Source organism: Panthera pardus, unplaced genomic scaffold (genome assembly GCF_024362965.1).
Source record: "Panthera pardus isolate Hobbes unplaced genomic scaffold, ASM2436296v1 HiC_scaffold_4, whole genome shotgun sequence".
Taxonomy (NCBI): Eukaryota; Metazoa; Chordata; class Mammalia; order Carnivora; family Felidae; genus Panthera; species Panthera pardus.
Genome location: NW_026526969.1, coordinates 12427751 through 12446383, shown reverse-complemented (window position 1 = coordinate 12446383; position 18633 = coordinate 12427751). Strand labels below are relative to the sequence as shown.

The window sequence follows — 18633 nt, the reverse complement described above, 5'->3', positions numbered from 1 at the left end:
GAGAGAAATCGAGCGATTACTCTGCTCCGGGCGCCATTCAAAGTGCTCTCGAGGGCTCCTGTCACTAATCCTCACGTGGTCCCCAGGGATGGGACGTTCAGTATCCCCGTTTTGGAGACCTGGAAATTGAGGTTCAGGGAGGTGAAGCGACTCGCCTCAGGACTCGCCGCCAGGAGAGGGGGCGCCGGGAAGCCGGCGGCTGCTCCCGGGTGCGGGGCGCACAGCTGGGCGCCGACACGCTCACAAAGACCACGAAGTCTCCTTTCTGGTTTCTTCCGGCCGAGCTTAGGGTGCATCTATCAACTCCAATTCCCCGGGCGGCGCGGGGAGCCGGCCCGGCGGCGCGGAGCCGGGAGAGACCCTTGGCCACCCCTCCCTGCGCGCGCCCCTCTCCCCGCGCGCGCCCCCTCCGCGTGCGCCCCCTCCTCGAACGCCCCCTTCCGGAGCGCCCCCCTCCCCACGCGCCCCCCTCTCCCTGCCATCCCCCACGCGCCCCCCTCCCTCGCGCCCCCTCCCCGCGCGCTCCCGCCCTCACCTCGCGTACTTCGTCTTCTGGAAATCCAGGAGCCGAGGAGCGAACATCGCGGCGGTTCCATCGGCACCCGGCCCGGGGCTCCGACAACCGGCGCTGGGACGGAGCGCGGGAGGGAGGGAAGGAGGCGCGGGGCGCGGGAGCAGCAGGTAGGCGGGCGCAGGGCGGGGGCCGGCTGGGGGGCGCGGAGCCCGAGCTGGAGCCGAGCCGAGCCCGAGCCCGAGACGCCGACGCCAAATCCCGAGCAGATGGTGGTGGGGGCGGGGCGGGGGGGGCTCCGGGCCAATCGCCTTAGTCCCCGCGGCCTCGCCCCCTCCCCGTGCCCTGCGGACCCCTCCGGCCTTCGCTGGGGGAAGGAGGAGAGATGGGGAAGGATGGGGGCTTCGACTGCAGCCCCTTCTCTCTCTCTCTCTCCCTGTCCCGGTGTCCCCTCCGCCGGTAGTTTTCAGAACGAGGTGACGGCCTGCTAGACGGAGCCCCGCCGTCTCCCCCCCCCTCCTCCCGGCCGGGGCTAGGCTGGAAAGGGAGCGAGGACACTGATGGCGCGCCAGCCGTTCAGGCCCCTGGCGTCGCTGGCCCCGGAGTATACTTGTAGCTCGCGCTTCCCCCGCGGCCAGCGCCTCCTGCCTTTCTTTGAGCGCCTGCGAGGCGCGACGGCCCCAAGGGATCCGCCCGGGAATGGCCGCAGTCTCCGGGGAAGCTCTCCACTCCCAGAGACTGTGATTCTGGGGACCCTCACGATCCCCCAGACAGGGGTACATGCATTTGGTTGTCGGATTCCAGCATACCCGGAATCTGCACACCCGCCTCTGTTCTACAAAATCCAGTGGTCTCCTTTAGGAGACCTTGGCCCGGGTGATGGGTTGTGGGGAACCACCTACAGGAAGGGACTGCTGGAGGCAGAACAGCCCTCAACCTGAAAGGACCCGTGCCCAAACTGAAGAGCAGGCATCTCCTCCTCCCCCTCCTCGCCCTTCCCTTATGCTCACAAACCCCAGCTCCCTGCTACTTTTTATAACGCTTTATTCGAGATCCTGCTACACATCCAGAAAACAATCCCACCCTACGGAATTCGTTTCTGCACTCCAAATGCTGGGCGCGAGACGGGCTCAGATACCCAGTGTTGGTGAGGACAAGAAGGGTTACAGGTGATGCATTCACAGGGGGCAGCAGGGCTGCGGGGGCGGGGGGGGGGCAGTGAGTGCCGCTGGGTAGGCAGGGCTGCAGGTGGGGACCAGAGAAGGGGTATAGGGATGTTTATGAGACCTAGATGGATTTTACCCACCAGGCCCTGTTGATGGATTAGAAGTGGAGGGCGACTACTGGGCTTCTGGCTGGTCCTGCTGAGTGGGTACTGATGACATTAAGGGTGTAGGGGCAGGGGGAGGAGACCAGAGGAGAAGCAGCATGGAAGGGAGGTGAAGGAAGATGTGAGCTGGGTTTTGGCCAGGTGAGTTTGAGGTCAAGGTGGGCATGAGTATAAGGTCAAGGGCTAGACTGGTGAGCCAGAGGGTCCAGTAGGGCAGCAAGCCCACCCTGCGAGGAGGAGCTGGGAGGGCAAAGCTGGAAGGCCCCTTGGATCTGCAGATTTCGAATCGCTCATCTTGACCTACCAGCCACCAGCCTCCTGCATCTGTTTATTTCTACATTAAATACAATGAAATGCAATTTGAAACGCAGTTTTTTACTCACGCGAGCCACGTTTCCAATGCTCAACAGCTACATGTGACCAGTGGCTGCCGTATCAGACCACTTCCAAATGGAAGCAAGTCCCAGAAGACCAGGAAGTCACCCCAGGTGGGCAGCGAGCAGAAAGAGAAGAGACGTCTGGTCCGGAGTGCATTGTGCTGGGAAGCCTTAAGTCACGTTCGGGCAACTTTTGTCTCAGTTGTTTGAGTACATTTTGTGTCCTGATTGGCATGAAAATGTATTCTTACTGGGAGTCACGGTGAGGAATGGGCGAGGCTCGAGGCTATAGTGACCAGAGTCTCCTGTCTCCTTGGTGGAGGAGGGAAAGAGGCTGAGAGGGACCAGGGGCCCCACCCACGGTCACACAGCCAGAGGAGCTGTTCTGGAGCCCAGCTTCCCAGGCTCTGAGTTCTGAGCCTGCATTTCATGGCTTCTTCCCTGACCTTGACCTCTATCACCATTGTTATGACCCCCCCCCCACACACACACACATACAATAAAGGACTGCCTTGTCAGCCCCACCAGGGCACACCTGTCCCCAGGTCAGCCATACCTCCTCCTCAGTCCTCAACCTCAATTCCCAAAAAGGTCCCTTCAGTCTTTATAAAAGAGAAAGCCCCAGAGGCCTGACCTCCCCGTGGCCCCCTCCTCCCTGGCCTGGGGCATCGGCTGTTGACTGCAGCTGCCCTGAGGCTGAGGGGAGCCACAGGTGTGGGACCAGACCTCCCCAGGCTGCCGCCCGCTGGCCTCCTCCGGCCCCAGCCTGCTGTTGACCTTCAGCGGGTCTTGGCAATGCACTCAGCAAGGCCCCAGAGGAGACCCCCGAAGGGAAACACAAACCTCAAAATGGATTTTCTTTTTCTCCACGAGGAAAAAAAAGTTGAATAAGAAATAAGTTACTATTTTTACTTCTGGGATACGGTTGTTATGGTAACTGAGGGCCTCGAGGGAGTCAGGGTTGGCCTGCCAGTGAAGGAGATGAGGTGGGTTCCAGGGGCAGTGGTGGCAGCCGCCGGACGAGCCTTGGACTACCTACCGACTGTGGGATTTCTGGCACCCCTGCCCCTGGCTCTGTGCGCACCGCCCCCCCCCCCATGACGGAAGGCCACCTGTGCCCATCTAACCCTGGCCAGTGGCCCCTGGCAACTTCTCCCTTTGGTGCAAGCCCACCATCTCCTGCTGGCTGTGTGGTCTCGGGCTCCCCCGGCCTTGTCGCCGAGCCTGTCCTTCACTGCTCCTGGGCGGGGGGGGGGGGGGGGAAGGGGGGGGTCGTTGTGCCCTCATCTCCACATGCAGCTTTCGACCCCCGCCACAGTGACCACCACGGGCACCTGAGCAATCAGCCCCACAAGCCCTGCTGGCCAAAACCCAATTCTTCCCTCTGCCGTTCCTCTTCCAGCCCCCTCTCCAGAAGGCGGCCCCACACCACCCCCTGGGCCCGGTTGGCCGTGGCTGGAAGCTCTGAACGCGGCCTTCCCAGGATCCGAGGCCGGCCTCCACCTCCACCTAGCTTTGTGCCCTGAACCCAGGTGCTTCCCATTCGAGGCTCAGCTTCCCCACTTGTAAAGTGGAAGTTAACGGCACCCACCCTGCAGGATTACTGAAGGAACAAAGGCCGCCTGGGCCCGATGTTATTACTGGCAATGTGTCTCCCCATTCAGTTGCCTCTGTAGCACTACATGGTAGGAGGTGCCGTTCCTAATTTGCGGACAAGGAGCCGTGCTCAGGCAGGCCAAGTCCCACAGCAAGCCACACAGCACATCTGTCTGTGCTGAAGTGCCCTGCACTGCATGGGCACTGATTAAACACCTACTGTGTTCCCGGCTCATCAGATGCGCAGAGTGGCAAGCAGGTAGGGAGATAACACCCCCCACCACCACACGCCCGCCAACCACCAGCGCTTTTCATCCCTTCCCTGGAGCCCTGACCACATCACCAGTCTCCTCCCACACGACCGACCTCTGCCATCCGTCCCCAGGACCCAATGGCACACCCTCTGATGTGATCCTTCTCCTCCCTCCTAGCGACTTCCATCCCCGATCAGTAGCTATGACACGGGCCCCTATATACGCCTAGCAGTGTCTGTCTGCAAAGTCCTCGTTGTCTCTGGCAAAGCCACAAATCTTCCCTACCAGAGTGACTTTCTGAAACGCAAGTCTGACGAAGCCCCTCTCCCTAAAACCCTTCAGTGGCTCCCACTGCTTTCAGGATGGAGTCAGGATACTTTCAGGATGGAGTCAGGATAGAATAACGACCTCACCCACCGTGCACACGCAATAAATGAATCCAAACTCCCCCCAAACATGCATGGCTTTCTCGTGCTCTGTGGCTACACAGATGCTGTTCCCTCTGCCTGGAAGGCCTTTCCTCCTTAGTTTGCCTGGCAGATCTCTATTTATTCTTCCAGACCCAGTTTAAAGTTCTCCTTTGTTGGACCTTTAGGGGAAATGGCTTCTCCTCCCTTTTATGCCACCTTTGAACCAGTGTCCGGGCCCCACGGGGTCATCTTGTAGGTACCCACCAGTCAAGGACTACCAGGACCGGTGCCTGTGGTAAGGTTTATCAACGGGCTGCAATCAGGGGGAGGGCCCAATGTGGGGAACTGGAGGGGTCACCTTGAGGGGCGTTAGGAAGGACTTTCGGCAGAATTTGTACTTGCCTTAGGTACTCAGGGAAGTTCAAGGTAGTGGCACTTTACCGAGGCCCTCCTTTTTATTGGACACTCAGGGGGCGCCTGGGTGGCTCAGTCACTTAGGCGTCTGACTTCGGCTCAGGTCATGATCTCACAGTTTGTGGGTTCAAACCCCACATCGGGCTCTGTGCTGACAGCTGGGAGCCTTTAGCGGCTTCGGATTCTGTGTCTCCCTCTCTCTCTGCCCCTCCCCCACTAGCACTGTCTCTTTCTTTCAAAAATAAATAAAACTTTTAAAAAAAGGAAAAAGACCTAGGGGTCAATATGAAAGTGGAGTGCACTCTGCAGACAGGCAGGAACAATTTTTAAATCCTCCACCAGTCCCTTGTGCCACTAGGGACGGGGCAACTCTCTGAAATGTAAACATAATGAAAGCTCAGATATCCACATTGAAGCCGTCTTCAGGCACGGGGCCACCAGTTTGCAAACGTCACTCTTTTCAAGGCGCCCTCCACTTTCTTTGGGCTCTCGGCCACTCCCTATACCTTCAAATAGTACCTGTATCTGTAGCTTAGCTATAATCTATCTATACATATATGCACGTGTCTATATACACATATGTGTGTATGTGTATATGCAGACACTTGTGTATTCTATATACACGTGTATATCTCGGATTTTATAATGTATATTCCAGATTACATGTGATGTATGGTGTTAAATAACAAAACTTCAAACCTAGTAAAATTTAAAGATCTAATTGGTTTTACTAATCAGTTCACGGACCGGGCAGCGTTCTATCCGGCAAGCTGAGGGAGGCTCCGCTGGGCTGCAGGAAAGGTTTTTACAGGCAGAGAGAGAATGGAAAAAAGGACATTATTAGCCAAGAATGCATTATTTTAGACAAGTTTGCCCTCCTCAGGGGAATGGAAAATGTCTATCAGTAGATTTCCTAGTGCTGACCAGGAAATTCCAGGTTGACGGGTTAAAGGTTACTTCGGGGGGGGGGGGGGGGGGAGGGTGCGGGGAGGCAGTTGAGAGAATAGAACTACAGTTCGGTTAGGTATTAAGTCCTGGCGTGCTGACCTGGGGCTCTTCACATAAATGACGCCATTTTGGGGCCTGTGGTTTTCTTTTTAACAAGGTGCGTGTAGCTGCTGGAGAGTTTGTCCCACCAGGGTCCCCTGTGCCCTGTCCTCCCTCAGAGCTGGGACTCTGACCATCCATTCTTCGTTCAGCCTGCGGTGTGCCTGGGCCTGGGGGATACAGGACTTGTCCTGGTCACTGCTCAGCCAAGGAGGCTCCTTTCCAGCTTTGCTGCCCCCGAGCCAGCTTCGCGTGTTCCCGGGAAGGAAAGGAGCAGTTCCCAGGAACCAGCCTGTTCCAGCTTGAGTTCCTGGGAAGCAGGCTCTGAGAGGAGTTTAAGCGCGAGGAGATTGATTAGGTGACTATCCTTGGGGTGGACAGCAGGGGCAGGGAGGGAAGAAGCGGCGAGGGGCCCAGCCTTTCCCTGGGCCCCTCCCTGCCTCTCTGGACAGTGGCTTCAGCAGGTGCAGAGGGGAGTCCCATCCACCGGTCAGCGGGCACAGCTGCGGGAAAGGGGTGCGGCGTGGGCGAGGCCAGCGCCTCCTCTGACCAGGGGCCTCACTGCTCTGTACTGTCCGGGCTCTCCCTGGGTCCCCTGTGCCCTCGTCCCAGCCTCTCACCTCCTCCAAGCGAACCCTTCTTTCGTCTGCTCCGCTCGTGACTTAGCGAGGAATCGACATCCTGAGCTTCCAAAGCAGCAGAGGTGAGAGCAGGAAGCTGACTGCAGAAGGAGGTGTGCGGGGGCCAGATCACGGGTCGTCTGTTCTTTGCCTTGCAGACACCCCTCATCTCAGCGCCACATGCCCAGGAGTGACTGTCCGAATCCCGGAGGAGGAGGAAAGGCTCCCAAGTTACACCTGCATTTGCAGAAGGCCCAAGGGCCTCATTCAAAGGACTGGTTAGGGCTGGAAAGAGTCTCTTAAAGGATGAAGCCAGATTCAAATCCAGGCCCTCCACTGACTCGGAGAGCCCAGAGCGAAAACAAACACACGCAAAAAACAACCAAGCAGGTAATCTCAGTACTGATAATCTAAGTCAGCAGGAGAAGAATCGGTGGAATACCAAATATTTTCCTAGAGGATGAGGTGACTCCCCCACGTTAGGTTACCATCCTCCGGCTTTTCATTTAAAAATTTTCCCTGGGGCACCAAGAAGAAAATATCATTTTCAAAATATTCACAAAATCTGGTGTGATGCAGTAAGTAGATCTCAAAACTCTGTCTTTGTTTTATAAGTACAAGAAACACAAAACTTAATCTAATGTTAAAAAGACAGGGGACCAAAATGGCGTCACTTAGGTTAAGAGCCTCAAGTGAGTAAACCAAGACTTAGCACCTAATATCCAACTGCATTTTCAAATCTCCAGAAATGTAACCTTTAACCCTTTCAAACGTGGCGAGTTTCTCAGTCAGCGCTAGGAAATTTACTGAACAGACCCCATCCATCCCTTGTAGAAGGGTGACCTTGCCGAAAACAATGGATTCTTTGCTAATAATTTCCTTTTTCTACTCCCTGTCTTTAAACGCCTTTCCTTTCCTGGAGCCTTTCGGAGCCCCCCTCTACTTGCTGGAGGGGATACTGCCTGAGACATGAATCGATTCAGAAAGCCAACTAGATGTTTGAATTTTACTCCGTTGAATTTTTGTTATGTAACTCCAGACAGGTACTGCTTGTGCTTTTCCCAGGGCTTATGACTTTGGAACAACTGATCTGAATGTTGCCAACTCACAGAGCACCTGGATGGGGAAGGAGGAGGCTGGGGGCCCAGGCCTGCTCCTGCTTCTGTCAGGTGTGTTACCTCAGCTCACACCCTCTACCTGAGCCTCAGGTTTTTCACCTCTAAAAGACAGGGATTACAGCTCTAAAGTTGTAAATTAAGATATCACAGTAACGGGGTGCTGGGTGGCTCAGTCGGTTGAACATCCGACTCGTGATTTCTGCTCAGGTCTTGGTCTCAACGGTTCGTGGGTTCAAGTCCCGCATCGGGCTCTGCACTGACAGTGCAGAACCTGCTTGGGATTCTCTCTCTCCCTCTCGTTCTGCCCCTCCCCTGCTCTCTCTCTCTAAAATAAATAGATAAATAAATAAATAAATAAATAAATAAATAAATAAATAAAAATAAACTTAAGGGGTGCCTGGGTGGCTTAGTCGGTTAAGCGGCCGACTTTGGCTCAGATCATGATCTCACGGTTTGTGGGTTTGAGCCCCACATGGAGCTCTGTGTTGACCGGATGGAGCCTGCTCGGGATTCTGTCTCCCTCTGCTCTGGGCTGACAGCTCAGAGCCTGAAGCCTGCTTCGGAGTCTGTGTCTCCCTCTCTCTCCGCTCCTCCCCCTCTGTCTCTGTCTCTCTCAAAAATGAATAAATGTTAAAAAAAATTTTTTTAATAAATAAACTTTAAAAAAAATATATATCACGATACCGAAAGAAGAACAAAGTTGGAAGAATCACACTACATGATTTCAAGATTGACTATAAAGCTGCCATAATCAAGACATTACGGACGTTGGGAAAGAAGCAACACATAGATTAGCTGCAGAAAATGTAAAGAGTCTAAAAATAGGCCCTTCGATTTTTGACAAAGACGTCAAGATAATTTAATGGAGAAAAAGGCAGTCTTTTCAACACGTGGTGCTGGAGAAATCTGAAATTCACATGCCACAGAAAATTGTTCTTTTCCTTTCTCACGCCGTGTACGGGCTTCAGTGGCTTCCAGGGGCTGGGGGGCAGGGGTGGGCAGAAGCTGGCCACAAAGGGACACAAGGAATTTGGGGGGATGATGAAACGTCTATATCCTGCTTGTAAGGGTAGTTCCATGGCTGTATAAATTGGTTAAAACTCATACACCTGGGGCGCCTGGCCGTTCAGTCAGTTAAGTGTCCAACTCCTGATCTCAGCTCAGGTCACGATCTCATAGTTTGTGAGTTCGAGCCCCACGTCAGGCTCTGCATTGACAGCGTGGAGCCTGCTTGGGATTCTCTCTCTCTCCCTCTCTTTCTTTCTCCCCCTCCCTCTTTCTGTGCCCCTCACCCAAGTATGCTACCCCCCCCAAAATAAATAAATAAACATTAAAAAAAAACCTCACACAACTGTACACTCAGTAAGAGTGAATTTTGCTATATTTAAATTACACTTCGGGGGCGCCCGGGTGGCTCGGTCGGTTTAAGCATCTGACTTCAGCTCAGGTCGTGATCTCATGACTTGTGAGTTCAAACCCTGCGTCGGGCTCTGTGCTGACAGCTCAGAGCCTGAAGCCTGCTTCGGATTCTGTGTCTCCCTCCCCTGCTTGCCCTCTCTCAAAAATAAATAAATATTACAAACATTTTTTAAATAATATATTACATTTCAGTTAAATTGAAAAGACCTACAATATACATAACAATTTTTTTGAAAGGCTCTATCGTTTGTACCTGCCGTGTGTGTATATGGAGGAGAGAGAAAGAACAAGCGTGTGGTGTGCGTAGGCCCAGTTATTGCTAGAGTTGAGGATTATAAGCTTTAACCAACATTAGAAATGTTCGGTGTTCGGGGCGCCTGGGTGGCGCAGTCGGTTAAGCGTCCGACTTCAGCCAGGTCACGATCTCGCGGTCCGTGAGTTCGAGCCCCGCGTCAGGCTCTGGGCTGATGGCTCGGAGCCTGGAGCCTGTTTCCGATTCTGTGTCTCCCTCTCTCTCTGCCCCTCCCCCGTTCATGCTCTGTCTCTCTCTGTCCCAAAAATAAATAAAAAACGTTGAAAAAAAAAAAAAAAAAAGAAATGTTCGGTGTTCAAAGTTTCTTTTTTTTAATTTTTTTAATGTTTATTCATTTTAGAGAGAGAGAGAGACAGAGCATGAGTGAGGGAGGAACAGAGAGAGAGGAAGACACAGAATCTGAAGCAGGTTCCAGGCTCTGAGCTGTCAACACAGAGCCCGACACGGGGCCTGAACCCAGGAACCACAAGATCATGACCTGAGCCGAAGTCCGATGCTTAACCGACCAAGTTACCCAGGCGCACCCAGTGTTCAAATTTCTAGGAGCTGATCACCAGCTCTGACGTTCAGCCCTTCTCTCATCGGGGCTTCTCTAACATGCCTGGGCTGTCGTCCACCCCTGTCCCACTTACCCAGCCCCTGATTACTGGACACCCCTGATCCCAGGCGTCCCAAGAGGGTTCAAAGCCCAGGATCCAGCCTTGGAGGAGTCCCTTTGGGTCCAATGGCTGGGCCTTGCTGGCCTCTTGTGGCCAGAAGCAGAATTATCACATTATGACACATTAAAAATGACAAATCTGGGAGTTGGCTCAATCTTGAAGTAGCTGGGGGCAGAGAACCAGCTTGCTCACCCACTTTCCTGGGGGTATAACTTAGAGTGACCTTTTCAGCAATACATGTCAACATTTAGAATGCACGGAGCTTTGACCCATTGACCCCAGCTCTGGAAATCACAGATGATACCCTCTTGCCAAAATGTGTTTCCTCTAGTTCTAAGTACAAGAGATAAGAGGAACATTCTCATCCTCGTGTTACATGAAACCACAGGAAGGTAATCAGCCGAATCCAAAACGTGGGGCCATCTGTAGGACAACGGATCCTGTCCCTGCAAAAAATGGCCTGGCATAAAAACTGGGAGCGGGGAGACTGTTCTGATAAAAAAGAGATTTCCAAGATCAGAGGATATATAATATAGCCAATATAATCCAATGTATTATACATCCAATATAATATAGAGCTGTAGTTTGGATCCTGGCTCAAAGGAAACCATGGTAAAAAGACGTCTATGAGATAATCATGGGAAACGGATTCCCGACAGCGGATAGATGATACAAAGGGATGATTGTTCATTTTGTAAAGGGGGATAATGGCATTAAGGCCATTTGGCTGCCAGGATGGTCAGGGATGTTGGTCGGCACTGGTCTGAGTTCCGTTCAGACCTGAAAGATGGGAGGCAGGGGTGGGGGCAGAGTGGAAGCAAAGGGAAAGTCTTCAAGGTGGGAAAGAGAGAAGAGAGAGATTAGAAGAAGCATGACGGGGCTGGTAGAAGGAAGGTGGTCCCGGGTGAAATGGAAGCAGGTGCACAGATTGCACAGAACAGGTGCTTGTAGACCGTGGTGAGGAAATTGGATTTGATTGGGTATTGGGGTGGAGAGGGTGTCCATGACCCCATTGCCTTTAGGGTTCCTCTGAGCAGTGCTTCCCATTGGTTGAAAGGGGGCGAGGGTGAAAGCGTGGAAACCAGAAGGAAGTCTTTTCTCACCACAAGGTCAGAGATGATGGTGCCTGGGACGTTGATGGGGAAGGGGAGGGGGAGTGGTTAGTTCCTAACTGTATGTGGGAGACTGAATATACAAACGGGCAGTGGCCAGTCCACAAATGAGGACTGAACTCTGACCTACCACCCACAGCAACCAGTCCAGGATGTCAGACAACCTCCCCACCATCTTTAAAACAGCATTTCCCAGTTGATGGGTATCTAGAATGTCGCACTTGGTGGCTTCTCTCTTCCCATCACATTTTTTACTCCCAGATTTATTTCTTCTGTCTAGACCTCTCCCCTGAGTTCCAGAAGGTTAGGGTCAACTATTCCTTTGATGGGAAAACCCAAAGCAGGTCAGGGAACCGCTCCCTTCCAAGGCCTTCCCACCTCGGTGGGCGGCCCTTTGTTTCTCTTTCATGCTGTCTCCGTGGGAGTGAGCGAGACCACCCAGACCCGGGCAGGCAGAGGCTATTCGGTGCTTCCGCAACAAGGAGGTCGGCCACTGTCACTTGTTTGATGGACTGGAAGGCAGGCAGGAGGGTGGGAGAGCTCGACAGTGACGGGAGGAAAGTCTCCGGTGGCCTGATTGGAGGCTGTCGCCCTGGAGAAGTTGGACATATCTCCCAGGTGTGTTGTAGAACTCTACGATGTTGGAGGAAGGGGACTTGTAGACCCTCTCCCCAGCAAAATAGCAATTCATCTGATGACAATATTCAAAACCAATCATTCAAAGCCTCTGGAAATGCCTGTAAGGGCATATGGCAAATAGAGAAACTTTCATTCAAGAAAATCTACTAAATCTCTGTAAAAGCCATGCCCCCTGGCTCACCCACCCTTGAGCCACAGAGCTCCGGAAGCCCCTCCCAGGGCTGGTGCAGCCAAGGAAAGGGGCTCCCTCTGCTCCCCCCCCCCCCTTGCCCTCCCCTGCCCAGTTCAGTCCAGGGCTCCAGATTCACTCTCCGACCCAACCGCAACGCAGAAACTCTGGTCCAGGCCATGTGACTGGCCTGGAGTCCCCAGTCCCTGCTCCGCCCAGCCCTCACTCTGGGGCACAGCTGAGAACACTGGGGCCACAGTCGCCCCCATCCCAGCTCACTCTGCACTCACAGCAATGGAAGCTGCGAAGACCAGGCCGGCCACCCCACCCTGCCCCGCTGCTCACTCATAGGGCAAGAGCATCACTCCCAGAAAATCTGGTCCCCACCCGGCTCAGGTGAAGTGGCCCAGGGTCCTGCCCAGAGGAAGTGGCAGGCTCCAGGAGGAGGAGCTGAGCAGCTATGCTGGAGAAGACTGGTGTCGTGTAGAGTTGAAAACTCCAAGCCTGGAGGGAGATCTGGCAGATTCCCACGGCCTTCCCGGCATGGCAGACAGCTCTGGGAATCAGGAAGACTGTGCCCACTCCAAGGCATTCAGAACAGCACTCAGGGTAAACTCCAAGGCATTCCCCATGCCGCACCCAGCTCTCGCTGAAACAGGTGGATGCCTCAATGGCACAAGGAACTTACCAGAACTTCAGACCCACACGTACTGGACAGTAGCTACTACCCCTCAGTGGTGGCTCCAAGCAAGCCATAGGGGTTGAAATGCTATCCAACTCAACTCTGGCCATCTGAAAGACGGTGTGCAAGCCCAGGCCTCCACCCCATTGGGAGAGACCATAGAAAGAACTCTGAGCTACTAGTTTCCGGCCGAACAGAAGGCAGAAACAAACTCTCTGAACTGTGATAGTAGCTTCTAGGCCACACGTACAACAGTAGCAGGTAAAAATCTAACCTAGGGCCTTACAGAACCTTTGACCCATCGGTTGCTTAGGCTGAGCCAGAGACGTCCCCAGGCAGGCAGGTTAAAAAGCGAAAATAAGGGGCTCCTGGGTGGCTCAGTAAGATAAGCCTCTGACTTCTGCTCAGGTCATGATCTCGCAGTTCACGGGTTTGAGCCCCGTGTCGGGCTCTGTGCTGACAGCTCAGAACCTGGAGCCTGCTTCCAATTCTATGTGTCCCTCTCTCTCTGCCCCTCCCCTGCTCAAGCTCTGTCTCTCTCTGTCTCTCAAAAATGAATAAACGTTCAAAAAAAATTTTTTAAGGCAAAAATGAGAGGAAAAAAATCTGAGTGGGGAGATCAGAAATTGCACACCGAGAGTTGAGGGATGCAGGGGTGGGACTGACTTCTCAGAATTGGTTCAACCAAATCACTGAACAAATAAACAAATTACCAAGCCAACAACAATAACATCTCCCGAGGCAGGAGCAGAGGACCAGTATCTAAAGTTGCTACAATATATTATTTAAAATGTCTAGTTTTCAAGAAAAATTGTGAGACACGAAAAGAAACCAGACAGCATGACCTATACACAGGCTTCACTGGAAAATTCTACTAAACATTGACAGACAAATTAACATCAATTCTTCTCAAACTCTTCCAAAGAATAGAAAAGGAGGGAACATTTACTAACTCATTTTGTGAGACTAGCATTATCTTACCACACAGCTAGAGAAAAATACCAAAAGGAGAGAAAACCCTACAAAAAAAATATTCCTAATATACAATTCTCAAAAAAAAAAAGAGAATACAAGCAAACCGTATCTGACAGAAAATTAAAAGAATTATATACCATGACCAAATGGAATTTACAATAATTTTTTTTTATTTGAGAGAGAGAGAGAGAGAGAGGGTGCTCACGTAGGGGAGGGGCAGAGAGAGAAAGAGAGAGAGAGGGAGAGAATCCTAAGCAGGCTACACATCCAGCTTGGAGCCCAACTCAGGGTTTGATACTACAATCGTGAGATCATGACCTGAGCCCAAATCAAGAGTTGGATGCTTGACTGACTGAGTTACCCATGTGCCCCTGATCAGTTTTCTTATGTTGCATTCCAGGGATAAATTCCATTTGGTCAGGGCTCCTAGGTGACCCTATGAGGAGCCTGCTTAAGATTCTCTCTCTCCCCCTCTGCCCCTCTCCTCCCCTTGTGCACACATTCTCTCTCTTTCTCTTTCTCTCTCTCTCTCTCTCAGAAAGAAAGAAAGAAAGAAAGGAAGAAAGGAAGAAAAATAACTGATCAATGTAATATACTATGTTAATAGAATAAAGAACAGAAACCACGTGATCATCCTATAGCTGCAGAAATGCTTTTAACACAACCTAACCACCTTTCGTGATAAAACTCAACCGCTAGGAATAGAAGGAAATTTCACCCACATGATAAAGAGCATCTACAAAAAACTCATGAGCTAACCTCATACTTAATGGTGGAAGACGTAACGTTTTCCCTCCAGGATCAGGAATAAGACAAAGATGTCTGCTCTTGCCACTTTTCTTCAACACTCTGCTAAAGGTTTTAGCTGGGACAACTGGCCAGAGACGTGTGCCAAGGTAAAAGAAATAAAAGGCCTCCATATTAGAAAGGAAGGAGTAAAACCTATTTGCAGATAATGTGCTAGTGTATACAGAAAATTTTAAGGAATCCGCTGAAACAAAACTATTGGGGTAATACAAGAACAATATATGAAAATCAAGAGTTTTTATATGCTAGCAATGAGTAACCTGAAATGAAACTAACAAAAAATCCATTTATGCTTGCATCAAAAAGAATAAAATACTAAGGAATGAGTTTAACCAACGAACTACAAGGCCTATATATGGAAAACTGTTGAGCAGTGCTAAAAGAAAATGAAGACCTTTGTACTGAATCATCATCTTCATACATCTTTATACAGTCGAAGTCCATCAATACAACATTCTAATTATTTTTATGCCATTGTTTTTCAAGTCAAATAGAAGAAGAGTTCTATTTGTTCAGCCTGATAGTTCAGGCTATCTCTGTATTTACCTACGTCGTAGCTTTACAAGTGCTTTTTATTTCTTCATGTGGTTTTGAGTTACTGTCCTCCATGGCTTCATTTCAACCTGATGGCCTCTAGTATTTTCTGAACAGATTTCTATGATTTCTGTCTCTTTATTGAGATTCTCTTTGATGAGACATGGTCATCATACTCGTCTCAATTCTTCAAGTATGGTTTCTTTTGGTTTTTTGAATTTATTTGTAATAGATGCTTTCAAATCTTTGTTCACTAAACCTACCCTCTGGGTCCCTTCAAAGGCAATAACTTTTCCCCCTGTTGGGGGCCATACTTTCCCGTTTCTTTGTGTGTCTCACAGTTTTTTGTGGACTCTCAGGAATATGCCAGGAGCATTTCAAAGCTTCTTATGGACATCTCATCCCCCAGACGTTCCTTTCAAGGATTTGTTTTTTGTGTGTTTTAGTTTTGGTTTTGCTTAGTCCCTTGTTTGCCCTAACTGGTAACCTCAAGGCAGTTGCAATACAATACAATACAATTGCCAATGATTGTTTTGGTCAAATGTCTTGGGGATGAGCTGGTAAACTCCTGGATCAAATAAAGACAAGCTCTGAAAGGGAGTTTTTCAGCAAAGAATCAGGCAGGTCAAATAGTGACCATTCTCTGGGGATGGGGCTTTTGGGGGAGCTCCAAGCCCTTTCTGCCCGCCTCCAGTGACCACTAGGCTGTTTGTTTTTACATCTATCACAGTTGTAAGGCTGCTGATTTTCAAGGCTACCATGGATCTTGGATAGAGAGATGAGATTAGGGAAAATTAAAAAGCCACAAATCTCACTGCTCTCGCTGAGACGCGGCTGTTTTGTTTGAACGCAAGCTTCTTAGATGGTTGCAAGCCTTTTGTTGTTAATTTCCAGAGTTCCGAAAAGGTTGATTTCGATCATTTTTGCCAGCGTTCTCTTTGCCTTCATGGAGGAATGGTTTTCAGATTCTTGCTCCACTATTCTGGAAGGGCTTCCTTCCCACCCATTCAACCCCCACCGCATTCTCCAGAGGTGAATTATTCTAGCCCTTGTTATTGTTGAGGAAACATGCTCGGAGAGGTTACGTGGCTCACCTGATGAGGCACAGCTCGTGAGAATCGGAACCAGGATCCGAATCTCGGTATGGTGCGATTTCCGTGTGGTCCGTATCCCGACCTCTCTCCCACTGCCTCACCTCATGCAAGGTGCGCTCCAGCACCCTTTCACTCAGCTCTTAGTTCCCTCCTCCGTGCCAGCTGTTTAACCCACGGGTTTATTTAGGAACTCGCCTGTGGGAGGATTGCTCATCTCTGAACGTTGCACATAAGAAGAATACTTGGGGAGTTTTTTGAGCACCGGCAGATGATGATTCTGTTCTAAGGTTGACAGGAGGGAGGGAAGCAGCGATGACAGAAGCTCAGGAGAGCCTCCTTCCCGCTCTGCCTGCCATCAGGAATGTCAGCTCATGTCCTCCCCAGGGGAGCTGGGACACGAGGGTGCGTTTCTGAGTCACACGCAGGTCAAGCTCTTTGGCGCAATCCCAGTCTGCTCCCCAGCAACGCTTGTCCGTGGTTCCCAACATCTCCCAGATCATAGAGCAGGGAATCAAAATCTGGGCGGGTGGGTAGCAGCCCTGAGCGCCAGCCCATTCTGGCCCGCAGGAATGGAAGCCCAGAGCTGAGTTGTTCAAGGACTAAGTTCTAGCATTCTAGGGAATGGGATCGCAGAGTGAACAGTACAGACAAAAATCCTCCCTCAGTGGAGGATTATGTTCTGGTCAGGAGGGGGCGTTTTGTGGCCCATCGGAAAGCGATAAGTCCTATATAGAGACAGAGAGCAAGGAGAGGGATGGGGACTAGAAGAAAGTAGGGAGGTGACCATTTTTAAGAGGGTTATCCAGGAGTTCATACGCCATCTCTTGTGACCGGAAATTCACACGGTGGTGAGGAAGCTTTGACGGTGTGCTCACGCCCTTGGAATTCACCAGCCTTATCATGGGCCCTATTGCCTAGAGAGATGGCAGAATGGCTTACTGAAGGTTTAGTTGCGGCACCAGCTAAGAGACCACACCCTGTGGGGTGGGGTTGTCATTCCACAGTAGGCAATACATGCCTGCAAACTGGGAGTGGAGGTGGTAGGGTCTTCTTGCATATGACAAAGAATAATCCACTGAAAATGTTTTGTTTCCATCCACACACCCCTGAGCTCACTGGATTTTGAGGTTCTAGTACCCAAAGGACCCCTATTACTCCAGGGAACAGACTCGTGGTTCAGGTAGATTGGAAACTGAGTCGACCCTCTGGCCATTTGGAAATCCTCACTTGCTGAACCGACAGAAGTTACTATCCTGGATGAAGTGATAGATTCCGACGAACAAGGGGAAACCGGGTGGCTTTTCCAAATGAAGCCAAGAACTGTGTCGAGAACCCAGGAGATTTCTTCAGGCACCTCTTTATGTGGCTTTGTTCAAAAATAATGGTCCATAGGAAACTCTGCCAACTGATAGATACACCACTAAAGACACTGCTCCTGTGTTACATCTTGACTTCTGGTGATTGGCGATCGGCTATATGGGCATTCACATACGTATATTTATACATTTACATATGTCCATGCCCATGTAGCCAACCACCGAAATCAAGACATAGGGCAGCTCCAGCACTCCAGCCGGTTCCCCTCATGTCCCCTCCGAACCAATCCCCCACCAGAGGTAACCACTCCTCTGCCTATTTTTGACTTCATATAAATGGACTCATACAGTATATATCCTTTTTTTTTTTAATGTTTATTTTTGAGAGAGAGAGAAAGACAGAATGCGAGCAGGGGAGGGGCAAAGAGAAGAGGGAGACACAGAATCCAAAGCAGGCTCCAGGCTCTGGGCTGTCAGCACTGAGCCTGACGTGGGGCTCGAACTCACAAACCGTGAGATCGTGACCTGAACCGAAGTTGAACGCTTAAATGACTGAGCCACCCAGGTGCCCCCTTTTTTTTAAGTTTATTTATTCTCAGAGACAAAGCACAAGCAGGGGAGGGGGAGGGAGAGAGAGAGAGAGAGAGAGAGAGAGAGAGAGAGAGAGAATCCCAAGCAGGCTCCATACTGTCAGCATGAAGGCTGATGTGGGCTCAATCCTATGAACCATGAGATCATAACCTAAGCCGAAATCAAGAGTCGGACGCTTAACTGACCGAGCCACCCAGGTGCCCCACAATTTATTTTTTAAAAAAGATTTTATATTTAAGTGATCTCTACAGTCAACGTGGGGCTCGAACTTACAACCCCAAGATCAAGAGTCACTGCTCTGCCACCTGAGCCAGCCAGGGGCGCTGATTCTAGCCATTTAAGACTTTTCCTCACAGTGTTATGAGAGTTCCAGTTGCTCTGCAATTATTGTCTACACTGTGCATTGTCAATTATTTTAATTTTAGCCGACACGTTATGTCAAAAGTTCAGAACAAAAAAAGAAAATCGGGGAGCCTGGGTGGCTCAGGGTGGGTTAAGCGTCCAACTTCGGCTCAGGTCATGATCTTGGGGCTGGTGAGTTCTAGCACGTCGGGCTCTGTGCTGACAGCTCAGAGCCTGGAGCCTGCCTCGGATCCTGTGTCTCCCTCTGTCTCTGCCCCTCCCCTGCTCGCATTCTATCTCTCTC

The 18633-nt window shown here is 51.1% G+C and overlaps 1 protein-coding gene across 1 annotated transcript in view; it reads right to left on the bottom strand.

The window, feature by feature from the left end:
* Window positions 1–1392, bottom strand: part of RADIL (Rap associating with DIL domain) — a 126701-nt gene extending 125309 nt beyond the window's left edge. The window contains 1 exon segment of the mRNA XM_053894244.1: window positions 536–1392. Coding sequence (XP_053750219.1) covers window positions 536–1293 — 758 coding nt within the window. The 5' untranslated portion in view covers window positions 1294–1392.
* Between the last annotated feature and the right edge of the window lie 17241 nt (window positions 1393–18633).